The sequence below is a fragment of the Lepidochelys kempii genome, chromosome 1 (genome assembly GCF_965140265.1).
Source record: "Lepidochelys kempii isolate rLepKem1 chromosome 1, rLepKem1.hap2, whole genome shotgun sequence".
NCBI lineage: Eukaryota > Metazoa > Chordata > Testudines > Cheloniidae > Lepidochelys > Lepidochelys kempii.
The window spans coordinates 345,432,114-345,445,379 of NC_133256.1; the positions used below are offsets into that span (position 1 = coordinate 345,432,114).

Genomic DNA, 13,266 nt, shown 5'->3' on the forward strand with positions numbered 1-13,266 from the left:
CTCATACAGTTTCATTGTGCTCCCCTGTCTATAGCCATCTGTTGTTTCTCATCTTTTACTTTGAGAGTAACCTATTTGGGGCAGGAACTGTCTTTGTTCTGTTTTTATACATCACCTATCACAATGGGGACCTGGTCCTAGAGAAGGGTTCATGGTCACTATGATAATGTAATTAATAATAAATAGATGGCAAATGGGGGTGAGGTTGAGATTCAAGAGGTGCTCCTCTTGCGCCAGACAAAATTGTTCATAAGGAGTGGAGTATTCACCCACTGTCTCTGTGGCCTGTAATCCTTCAACCCAGAAACCCATCAGAAGAGAAGTCTGAGACCTTGTATACACTACAGGTTACTTCAGTATAATTTATGTCGCTCAGGGGTGTGAATAATCCACACTCCTGAGCGATGTAAACTATACCATCCGAAGCACCGTTGTAGACAGAGCTATGTCGGCAGGAGAGACATAGTTACAGCTTCTCTTCGATTGTCTCCATCACAATCGCTACCACGTGCACCTGTATCAGTGCAGCTGAGCCGCAGTAAGTGCTGTAGTGTAGGTGTAGCCTGAGGCTCATGGTTTTCTTCATACGGGAGGTTTTAGGGGATTTGGTACCTGAGTCGGATTCTCAAAGTCCTGGCAGGGTCTTCTATGATTAAGTTAACAAGTAGCAGCGTTCTGATCTGTCAGAAAACAGTCAAGGTTGTTCAGGCATCCTCTCAAATCTTAGCCTCTCTTCAGGTTACAGAGTTGTGCCTGTGAGGGAGAATTCAGAAACAAAAGACTGAATCTCAGGTGGTATCCTCCTGATATTGGGGTTTTTTTTTTAGCATGGTCTACCCCCTTGGGGTGGTTCCGTTCCAGGTCAGGTTCCATCCATTTGGAATGAGGTACTTCATGTTGGACTTTGGCTATTGTGAGCTGATTACCTTGAGTTGAAAAAATCCACAGGAAATGTGATTTGTCACAGAGGTTACAAGTATTTAGAGCTGATTTGGGACACTTGCTCAGATTTGACAGTGTTAGCATGGGATGTTTTTACACCACAGAATTTTAAAACAACTAACAGGGAAAGGGGGAGTGAATTGTAGCTATTTTCTCAATTGCTGAAACAACCCATATTTTATTTACCTTTATACATTCTCAATACACAGATATCCTCTGCGACGAGGCAGCTCTTTCACATTTCTAACTCCTGGACCGCAGTGGGACTTCACTCTGGTGAGTAAAGCATGCACTATATTTGTATGGCAAAACAATCAGAAATAATCTAAATAAATCAGGTTCCTTCTTCCTGGATAAGGAAGAAAGAAACATATTGTTCTCTTTCTGGTTAGGCAAATATGAAGACTTCCTCACTGAGCCATTCTGAGACTCTTGAGTCGCTAGTGACTCATACATAATAGAGCTGATCTGCTTTGTTGGCCTTATCTTGACTGTATGCTTGTCGTTCTCTGAGTATCAAGATGGTACCTGCCGTTTTTATTTAGGCTACAGCTTTTGATCACTTAGCAGGGTAAATGTGACTGAGCTGGTACTTGAAACAGGATTTAAAATAGGACTGCAGAAGTAATATTTTGTAATACTGAAAAGCTGTAGCTTATTTATGGGTATAATAACTGAAGCACCCAAAAGCCTTACTGTGGTAACCCTTGTCCTATATTCTCCCTACTGCCATCTTTGGCTTGCCTTACATTGGTCACTCTTCAGGGCATGGACATTAAAGTGTCATCTATGTTTATAAGGTTGTGTGAATAATAATGCAGTGAAGTAGGGGAAATAAAAAGCTGACTTTAAAAAAAAAACTTTAAGGTTTTATCTGATGGTTACAGATTAACTTAATATTCATTTTTGAATCACAGTGGTTAGCCCTACAAATTATATCCTCTCAAATGATCCTGCTCCAGCATCACAAATTGAAAGCAATGAACTTATTTATCTCTATTTTCTATGTATGTTTTTCTCTGCTTTTCATTTTGGCTGTTTGTATACTCATGTTTTATTCTCTAACTCTAAATTAGAGTAAGTGTTGCTAGATTTCATACCCCACCAATGTAAACTGCAAAAAGCAAGGAGACTGGTGTTGAATGAGTTAACTGTTTATCTAAACTCTGTCATCAGTTCCCACTATCAATCTCAATTACCTGCTCTTAATCTCAGTGCACATAGCTTCTCCTTCATCCTGAAGAGCCAGTGGGCACCCTAGAACTTCAGCTCTGCTCTAGAGGCAGCTTCTCTTTCTGGCAAGCTGCTTGTGACTTGCTAGGGACAAGTTCTGGATGGACCTGAGGAAATACTTCAGACTGGGACTTTCCTCCACAGAATTATCAACTGTAAGGAGGGCTCACATGTATAGAGGATGGCCCAATTTTATTTAAATGAGCTTGGATATGTGACAAAAACAGCTAAAAGAGGGCATGGATAATGGAGGATGAATGCCTGGGTCGTGTTGCCCACGAATCCCCACCCTTGCTGCAGAGTCTAGGGTCACATCTACAGTTGGAAGGCTTTGCCAGTATAGTTATGCCAGCATACTTTATCAGCAAAGTACATCTAATGTGGATGCAGCTATACCAGCAAAACTGATTTTGTCACTAGAGCTTATTCCAGCCAAGGCCCCTCCTTCCCCAAGTGAAATAAGCTATCCTGGGGTAATTGCATCTACACAAGGGTATTTTACTGGCATACCTATATATTGGTCACCACATGACACCTCATCTCACCCCTGAGTGACATAGTTATGCCGATGAAGTTTATAGTGTAGACCTGGCCTAGTTCTCTGGTTCAAATGGGCAACAGAGCCTCCTAACCCAAACTCTTCCCCTACTTCCATGCCTGCATTCCTCCTCTTTCTAACTTTCCAATGTCTGTACACAGTAAGGGCCCAGGGGTCTGTGAGTAAATCCCATTGAAAGTTGGGTTGAACCTTGGCATTGATGTGAGACCTGCTCATTGGAAACCTTCACATGTTCTCGTGTTTGGAACCAATACTGACCATATTGTTTTTAGAGAGGCAAGATGGGTGAGGTAAATGATAAAAAATGTTACCTCACCCACCTTGTCTCTGTCATATCCTGGGACCAACAGGGCTACAACAACACTGCTAACAACATACTGTTTTTGATACAAGAGACATTTGTCTGAAAACAGGGTTTTTGATCTTTGGGGAGTTTCAGTCCTGACGCACATTCCTCACCTGAAGTTCTATTCTTATTCTAGGACTTCCAGGTTGACAAAAAGCAGCAGAAAGGATCTTTGTTCTTTAGGTATTTGCCAGGTATTTTCATGCAAATGTTCCTAGTAATACAGAATGAGTGGGGGGAAATAGGATGACTAGAATTGTTTGCAGACTGAAAAATGCTGCTTTTCTATGATGTATTACTGGATCTTTACATTCCATCCTTGAGGGTTATTTAATTCAAATATTAACGGCATTCTTCTGTGTCTGTTTATGCTGTTTTGCTTACTTGTTTTGGAAAGACTTTTCCCTCAAAGAGTTTCATTTAAAAAATGCTCATGCTTTTTTCAATACCTCTGTGGTAGCCTGAATAATACTTCCTGACTTTTTTACAGACTAATACTTTTCATAGGAATATATTTTCCACATGACCTTTTTTCAAAAGGGTTTACATATCATGTCTTTGATTGTGACTATTGCTAGCCAGACACATAATGTCATAGAACAGTATTTATCATGGTTTTCCTTCTGCTATGCTGGTTAAGCCTTCTGGTTTGAGCAGTTTGAACAGGTGGGCTTTTTGGAATCTGTTTCTGTCCTGGTGCCATGTAAGAATGATACAGCTGGCTCTGTAGTCAAATGTCTGAGTTTTGAATGAAACTATGTTGGGCAGGGGAACTGGGCAATGCAGTACTTATTACCGAAGTCTAGCCAGTTTAAAAACAAAACTTTGGCTTTGCTTCAGAGCCCGGGTTTGGGTCCAGAGCTGTGTGTTGAAGACATTAATATACTTGACTTGCATAAAGGGAGGGGGGAATCTTCAAACCAAAAAGATGTGGTGTCTTAAAGTCTTGTATTGTTGCAAGTTCTAGTCAAAAATCTATTTTGAACTTTTTATTGAACTTAACCTAAAAAACAAGTATGTACCTGCACACGTTATCAACCCGGCCAAAAATCTCTTCTGAAATAATGACATTGAGTTCCGTATAAGCCTCACAAATGAAATGCCCATACGTATATTTTATAAGAAGCTTTTCCTCAATCAGCAAGTGGACCTCAGTCACCCTACTGGAGAGTTTGTGTATTGTCTTTTAGAACTAAAATATTCAGACAGAATAAAATGACTGAAAACCATGGAAATTCTAACTTCTGTTTGGTACTCTGGTTAGATTAAACTGCTGAGGAAGGAAAATACTAATGTGAGCAAATGTATTTCTGTGCTTTTGTAAGTAATATTTAAATATAAATTTGTCTGACTAATATGGACTGGTAAGAAGACCTATTGGGGTGGGAAAGAGTTGCCCAGTGGTAATGAAAACATTGTAAAATAAAATGTGGGGTTCTTGAAATCCAGAAGGGGAACTAGAAGCTACCCTTATACCCCAAGTTCTACTCTCACCAACATTGCTGGGATTTTCAAGGCCTCCTTAGGCTCCTCTGAGGAGCCCATCCATGCAGGTTGGGGTACATCTTGGGAATAATGGTATCATCTAAGTCCCCTTCAGGGTTCTAGAACCCCAACTCCTATTGACTTTCAGTGGGACCTGGCACCTAACTCCCTTAGACTCCTTTGAAAATCCCAGCTTTGTTATTAACTGCTGAGCTTGGAAACCATAAAAAGTATCTGATTTTATTAACTGAATGCCTGAATCCATTCAAAGTGCTAACTGCCACATGAATGCACTTCAGTCTCCATTGCTTTAGTTTTTCCTTGCTGTCTTTGGTTCTGTCTTCACACTTATAATTATGGGGAGCATAAAGGAACAAGTAAACTTATAGGTGTATGATTTGTGGATGCAGTGAAGTGACAAGTCGAAATGCTTTTTCCCATTGCAAAATTACTCGTGAAATTATTTTCACCCACAGTTCTGCAGGTGCAGTAAGGAGGGCATCTTTCGGTTGGTTTCGAAATCAGGCCTTGTGTATTAGCATATATATATGGGGAGGCATGCTTTCTACAGTATAATCAAATGGTTAGATATGATTGGTTTCTTTTATTACAGAAAAGGAAGCGGAGAGAGAAAGATGATGATGTTGTCAGTCTCTACAGCCTTGATTTTAAGGTAAGTCAAGCATTGTGTTGTTCACCGTATTGTTCTATCAGGTTCAATTGTCCTACTATTGTAGTTTTATATAGCCCCCAGAAATTCCCCAATGTTTAATGTCTTGTGAAAGAAACCCAAGGAAGCGTATGAACACATTCAAGTGATGGGCACTCGAGATGTAAAATAACAGTGGTAAAGATGGCACTTCAAATTCTGCTTTAATTCATATTTCACTTAGGCACACAGTATTGCACTTCAGGCAAACTGGACTTTATGGTGTGTGTAACTCTTTCATATGGAAAACTTAATATTTTATAACAATGTGTTTAAGGTTAAAATGTGACTCCAGTGAATGTTCTGGGTGTTTAGAGTCAGAAATCTGCTTCCAGGGAAACAATCCAAGCCAATTCTTTGGAAAGGGAAGATTACTTGTAGTTTAGCTGTTCTGACAATCTGACTTAAAGCAAATTCTCAGAGTAGGGGGAGAAAGAGGGATGAAATATTCCTTCTGGGAAGTAGTAATTTTTGAGTTCATAGCTAATTAGTCTTTATGGTTTTTTAATCTTGATTTCTAATTTTTTGGTGGGGGGTTGTTTGTCTGACCTACACTAACTTCTCTACAGCCTTTGTTGCCATGATTATTTTTGTGATTGTGCACTATTTTATTAACTTCCTTACACTGTGGTTGGGTGTCAGTCACAGCTTGCTGCTTTCCATGAATGATTACTTCCATGCAGAAAAAGGCAGTGGATCCACTGCTCTGGACAAGCCTCTCCCTATATTTTCCTGGTATTTCAGTACATGTTCCTTCAAGTCAGGGCAAAAAAGAATATCAGATAGGGCTACTGTGTCACAATAACGATATCTACACATTGGGTAGGTTGGGGGGGTTCAGTACCAAATTGATGTCATTTTGTGGGCTTGTCTATGCTATGGGGACTACAGTGCCATAGTTATGCTGCACTAACCCCATAAAGTATATGCAGCCTACAGTGCTGGAAGGGTCTTTTCTGTCACTGTAGGTAATCCACCTCTCCAAGCATTGGTAGTTAGGTCAAAATGCACATTCTTCCATCAACCTAGCCATGTCTACACCAGGCATTAAGTCGGCATAGCTACATCCTTCCGGGGTGTTTTTCACACTCCTGAGCAACAAAACTATATCAACCTATGTTTTAAGTATAAGCCAGGCCTGTGACTCCTCAGCTTTCCTAGGAGTGGTATGTTCAATAAACGTGCCAGCAGAAGGAACTTTTCAAAAAAAGCCCTTCATTCTGCTGGATTGGACAGAAATACCCACGAATTATGACTCACGTCCACAGTGGTAGATCACGGGGGGAGGGGATTGGCTTTTAATAGTTTTAACAGAGACTTCTGCAGGAAGGGGAAAGTCCCAAAGCACAAAGAGTTAAAAGCTCATAGTGTGTCTTTTGTTTAACTTGACCTTTTGCCTTGTTATTTTTAAATGGTTAGGCTGTCTGTGACACTCTAATTTGATAGTTCTGGAGTCACACCTACAAAATACACTCAAACACCTTTTCAAACTTTATTTATAGCTCTGATACTAGTTACCGTACAGCCTGTCCATAAGTTGTGTGTATTTAATGTATGTACATGCCTTTTAACACAATTGGCAAGGGTTAGAAAATCCTTAAAGCCATCAAAGTCAAAGCTTTAGGGCAGGAGTGACCCTGAGCCTGAGAAGGAGCCAGAATTTACCGATGTGCATTGCCAAAGAGCCACAGTAACAAGTCAGCAGCCCCCCGTCAGCTCCCCCCACATCCCCGGTGTCTCCCACCCACCAGCAGCACCGCTGATCAGCACCTAACCCTCCATCCCTGCGGCTCCCGCCCGCCGCGATCAGCTGTTTTGTGGTGTGCAGGAGGCTCGGGGCGGGGGAGGGAGGGGCAAGGGCATGGCAGACTCAGGGGAAGGGGCGGGAGCCTTGGAGGAAGGAGTGGAATGGGGCCGGGGCCTGGGGCAGAGCCGGGGGTTGAGCAGTGAGCAGCCTGTAGCTCCAGCTCCGGAGTTGGCGCCTACGCAAGGAGCCACATGTTAACCTCTGAAGAGCCGCATGTGGCTCCGGAGCCACAGGTTGGCCACCCCGGCCTTAGGGTAAAATTTCCAGAGACACTTAAGCAACTTAGGTTCCTAAGTGCCTAAGCAATTTTTGAAAATGGGACTTAGGGTTTGTCTACATGCCCTGCAGTTTAGAGTAGAGGCGTCTGAATAGCAGTGCGCACCAAAGTACTGCACTGTAACTCCCCTGGGTGGGTGCTGTGGGAGCAAACTAAAAGGGACCTAGTTCGCATTAATGTAGTCCTGTTTGAAGAGCATTACATTAATGCGAGCTAGGAACCTTCTCGTTTGCTCCCGCAGCATCCATATGGAGGAGTTATAGTGCAGCACTTTGGTGCACATTGCTATTTGTACCCCCATAAACCAAACCACACCACAACAGGCCAGTGTAGACATAGCCTGAGACTCCTAAGTCACTGAAGTGCTTCTGAAAATTTTATCTTTATTCTCACCAAATTCGTGAGCTGTTTTATCTAGATTTTGTATCTATTACAGTGAGTAGGTTAAAAAAAAAAAAACAGCACAAAAACCCTGGCCCCATAGAATCAAGGTTTGTCTGTATCCAGTGAGTAAATTGTAAGGCCAAATGGGACTATTAGGATCATCTATTCTGACCTTCTGCATAACACAAGCAGTATACTCCTATCCCCATTTTACAGATGGGGCTCTGAGGCACAGAGAGACTTGCCCAAAGTCACACAGAAAGTCTGTAGTGGAGCAGAGAATTGAACCAGGTTTCCCAAGTCCCAGGCTAGCATCCTAACCACCGGATCGTCCTCCCTTAAATTAATTCATATAAAGTGTATATAACTTTTAATGTGGAGGAGTAATGACCATATCTTGTACAGGCAAGGAATATTTAGCCTGAATTTAAGGATTTAGGTATGTCCCTTCATGTTATTAAACACTAAAATTTTCTCCTTCAGTGTTCTATGTGCCAGTAAATATCCAGTATTTTAAATTAAATGGAGGAGCATTCAAAGCCCAAAATGGTGACAGACCCACATTTTTTTGGTTTGATTTTGGGTTTTTTTCCACTCCCCTGAAGTTTTCCCTCAGATTTTAAGATAAACTGAAAATAGGCCAAGTTCAAGCTGTTTACAAATGTTATACTTCTCCCACTTTTGGGGCACACCAGAAACCTTTTGGTGACCCTAGACTTCCCTAGACTCTTTAGTGAGCGTAGCCACCATAGATACTGTGTTTTGTCGTTCCTTTTAACTGTTCCCATTACTTTTTCTGAAGTAAAACCTCAGTTTGTACAGCACACTGCATTGTCTCTGTACTGTTCTGTAAAGGGTGGAATGATTCATTGAGAGTGCACACAGGCTGTGGGTTCTGAAAGCATGTATTCTGATGTTTATTAGCAACCAGATTATGACCTTTCTTTTATCTGATAGGGAGTAGACCAAGATTGACGGTATATCTTGCCCGAAGCAACATGAAGCCATGCTGAGTAACATTCATGAATCAACTCTTGCCGGGCCTACAGTTCTTTAGTGAACATGGGTTGCTAATGTTTGGGAAAATAGTGTTCTCCTTAAGTATGTGAAGGTACAGCTTTGGAAAAGGGAATTGTGCAAAGGAGATACAACCCTTACCTTTATGGGACCATCTCATGTGAGTAAGTGTTACTCAATATGAATAAGGGCAGAGTTTTGACCACACTAGCTCTAGAGCCACATCAGTATTGTCAACAGAGGGAAATTATTGCCAAGAAACTCTAGTGTAGACAGTCATGGTCTTTGAGGAAAACACAGTGGACAAGACCTGAATTTCGAATGTAGAAAACAAGCTGAAAAACAAAATCCCTTCTCAGGCCACATTCTTCTTCTTCTCCAGCACTTGGATTCTTTAAGTCATTAGTGGATGTTTTTGTAAAAGATATGCTGTAGTTCAACCATAAATTAATTATTGGGCTTAATGCAGGAATTACTGGGTGAAATTCTGTGGCCTATATTATGTAACAGATCAGACTAAATGATCACAGTAATCCCTTCTGGCCTTAAAATTTGCAAATCCACGTGTCATAATGATGCACAAAAGGAGCATAAATCTGATTCTTTACCCCTCCCTCTGACTCTCCACCCCCGCCAACTGCTGATGTGTTTTAAAAGAGAACCATATCAACTTTTTTGTCAGGTGTGGTAATGTAAATTCATGCAACAACTTGCCCATTCATGAGTTGAAAAAATGTATTTGGAAATAAACGTTAAAACTAGCATTTCTGAGATTGGCTAAGATAGTCTGTACCACACCTCCCTATAACATTTGAGACATGAGCAGTACAGGAGCTTAACGCAATTGTGTAAACAAATTTCTCACTTATGGTAACACTTTGCTGTTGAGACAAATTTTATATTTCATAAATGTCACAGGCTTCTACAGTAAAGTTCTTCTAATGTTGCATCCATATTAGCAAGATGGAAATTGATTTATGACTTCATATCCTGGGATAACATACATCTAGAGTCACAAATGTAAATATTGTAGTAACTGTCTTCCCACAGAGGTCTCAAAAGCTAATTCTAATTAAAAATTGAAGGACAAAAAAAGTCCATCTGTGCTAGTTCACTTCTGTTGTGTGGAATATTTGTAACTGTTTATTTTTATTAAATTCCATTATAATTATAAAGCCTTCTCATCTTACCAATAAAATTCAGTATTTCAGACTGCATGCAAACACTTCATGTGACCCTGTAATCGACTGATGTGTCATGTCTTACTTTTGTCTGTGTTCAAGTATACTGCTCTGAGTTTTTGACATAGAATATAAATATCTGCAATGGAATGTTAAACACAGATCATGACCAGTAAACAATTCAGCTATACAGATGATGGTGGCTGACTTTGTTGAAGTTACAAAAATACAAAGAAGGATGAGATTGCCTGAAATGTTAACATGAGTTCATATTTATTCAAGTACCTACATGTTACGCATGACAGTATATATGAGATGTTAAAAATAGCTAATTAAAACCAGTATTTCTTCTTCGAGTGCTTGCTCATGTCCATTCAGCTTAAGTGTGTGTGTTTACCATATGCACCAGTGCTGCAAGTTTTTCCCTCAGCAGCATCCGTACGGGAGCAGCTCCAGTGCCCCCTGGTGTGGAGCGCATATGCCGCAGTATATAGGGTGCCACCCGTTCCCCTCACCCTTGGTTCCTTCTTGCCGCCAGTGATGGTGCTGGAACTGTGGCTGCTTCAGCTAGTGCTGTTGCTGCTCATTCGTACGAACTAGTTATCTCTTGTATTATAGTGTACAGTATATGGTTTCTGTTAGTGTTTATAAATCCCTTAGCTATAGTTAGAGACTTCTGAGGTCCCAAACGGGACTTTGCCTTGGGATGGGGCATGCTCTGGTCCCCAGGCTTTAAGCCTTGTGATCGCTGCAAGAGGCCCATACTCGTTAGTGATCCACACAGAAGTTGTCTGCGTTGCTTGGGCGAAGTACACGTTAGTGAGAAGTGCAAAATTTGCAAGTCCTTCAAGCCAAGGACTAAGAAGGAGTGCGGTATTCATTTAAGAGTGCTCCTTTTGGAGTCGGCCCTCACCCCAGCGCCAGAACAACACTCCAACCCGGCACTGAGTACCATGACCCGCAGCACCCCACCGAGATGATCCACTGGCCAGCACCAGTCACTATCCGTGGCTCTGACCAAGAAGCCCAAGAAGGTGGGGCGAGGCCAGTCTCCAGCCTCCCACAAGGGAAAGGATAAGACTGGGTGTGAGAAAGTTCCCAGGCCAGGCAACTCTTCACTCACGTTGGGATCTCGGGCCCAAGCTCTGGTGGAGCGGTGTAGCCCAGCTTGCTCTCTGCTGGCCACCTCGGATAGCGGCAGAGGCCTCTGTCAGCTCCAGGTGCCATCCACGCCACAGGTCCTTCAGGCGGCACAGGAGATCGTGTCCCTCCCAGTGCCACCCACACTGGCTCCTGCAGTTCCCCAGTCATGCTTCGGTCCCCACCTCAGCGGCACTGTTCCCCATCATGGGGAACATCCCAGCAGCGCTCGCTCTCACATAGCCACCACGCATCTGACCGTGAAAGGCAGACGCAGTGCAGCCCCATTCGGTCCCAGGACCTTGGGCACTGACAGAGAGGCTCGAGGCGCAGCTCGCTGGCCACCGGGCACAGACCTTTAGAGGCATGCGCCAGCCCCCCCAGCAGGAGTACCGGTCCCGGCACCCAGAATCTCCAAGACCATGGTACTGCTCCAGGGACCCGTCGAGGGATTGACGTTACCATTCCTTGGACTGTCGCCGATCCCCAAGGAGGGCATCGCCATGTGTGGGTTCTTCCCGGCACCGGGCCCATTCCAACTCCCGGTCCTGCTCCTCATCCCAGTCCCACTCGTCAAGTGTGAGACGTAGATAGCCGGCTCCAAGCAGTTGTGGATCTGTCGAGTGCTACCGGTCCCTAAGACCCCACCTCAGATCGGACTCCGGGCGGAGTGACCGGCTCCAGTTGGGTCAGAGCCACCGTTACGCTCTGTCCTAGTCACCTGGGAGCGACTGCTCAGGATCCAACCCTGGTTCGGAGCGAGGTTCCTGACAGCGGGACAAGCTGCGGTACCAGCTACATTGTCGGCACCGAAACCAGCACAGTGGCCAGCGCCGTGGTATCTGTGGAACCCGTGGGGGTTCACCCAGCCCTCCCAGGCCGCCTGCTGCTTATCCGGAGCCTCGGAGAGAGCAGCTGCCTCTCTCCCCTGCCCTCCTCCGGTGCACGAAGCCCTTGGTATGAGGACCCCACAGGTCCAAGAAGGAGCAGGGGAACAAGCCACTGGGCCACCAATGGTTGTGGAGGACCCTATAGCACCGGCATCCTCCTCAGACGAGGCTATAACGGGGTCCCCTCCCCACGTTCTTCTGGATGACGCTAAAGCGCACCAGGAACTACTGAAGAGGGTCTCTACCAACCTGGGTCTTCAGGCGGAGGAGCTAGAGGAGCTGTCAGACACTCTCTTCAATGTCTTCTGCTCCACAGCACTGGCCAGGGTGGCTCTGTCCCTTCATGATGGGGTATCTAAGATCACTAATGCCCTGTGGCAACTCCCTCCTCCCTGCCACCCATCTCCAAGATGGCTGAGCGCAAGTACTTTGTGCCATCCAAAGGTACCCGAGTACCTGTACACCCACCCTGCTCCCAACTCCTTAGTGGTAGAAGTGGTTAAACACAGGGAGCGACAAGGTCAACCCAGGGCTGCCCCTACGAACAAAGACTCCAAGAGACTAGACTTGTTTAGGCATAAGGTTTATTTGTTCTCTAGTCTCCAGTTGAGGGTGGCCAACCATCAAGCCCTCCTAGGACACTATGATTTTAACATGTGCCAAGCCATGGCCAAGTTCGAGGGCTCTCTTCCTGAGGCTTCTAGGAAGGAGTTCCAGGCTATTATGGAGGAGGGCACGCCTGCAGCCAGGGTGACGCTCCAAGTGGCGTCAGATGCTGTGGACACTGCCACCCAAACCATGGCCTCAGCCATCACCAGGCGCCAGGCATCCTGGCTTGCTCCTCTCTGGCTTGTCCACGGCGGCTCAGGAGTCGATGCAAGACCTTCCCTTTGATGGGCAAGCCCTATTTGCTGAACAGATGGACAATAAGCTCCATGGCCTAAAGGACTCCTGCACGACCCTTAAAATTCTGGGCCTGTATGTTCCCGGCCCTGCCTGCAAGTGGTTTAAACTGCAGCAGCCTCAGGGCCAGGGGAGCCACCCACACCAGGAGCCTCCCCATAAGAAATCCAGAAGCTACAAGAGGCGTCCTAGCCAACAGCCTTCACAGGCCTCTCAGTCAAGCTCAACCTGTTCCCAGGATCCTCCCTCCCCCATTTTTGCCAACCGCCTTTCTCCTTTCCTACCTGCGTTGGCATCTATAACATCGGACCTCTACATCAGATAGGATGAAGGGCCTCCTAGTGTCCATGCAGAGGATTTCTAACTGAATCACCCCTTGCATTCGGACTTCCT

At 44.4% G+C, this 13,266-nt stretch overlaps 1 protein-coding gene across 1 annotated transcript in view; it reads left to right on the forward strand.

The window, feature by feature from the left end:
• Positions 1-13,266, forward strand: part of NET1 (neuroepithelial cell transforming 1) — a 72,497-nt gene that overhangs the window by 41,486 nt on the left and 17,745 nt on the right. Inside the window, exons 2-3 of the mRNA XM_073328877.1 lie at positions 1,152-1,218; positions 5,179-5,238. Coding sequence (XP_073184978.1) covers positions 1,152-1,218; positions 5,179-5,238 — 127 coding nt within the window. The remainder of the gene's footprint in view (positions 1-1,151; positions 1,219-5,178; positions 5,239-13,266) is intronic.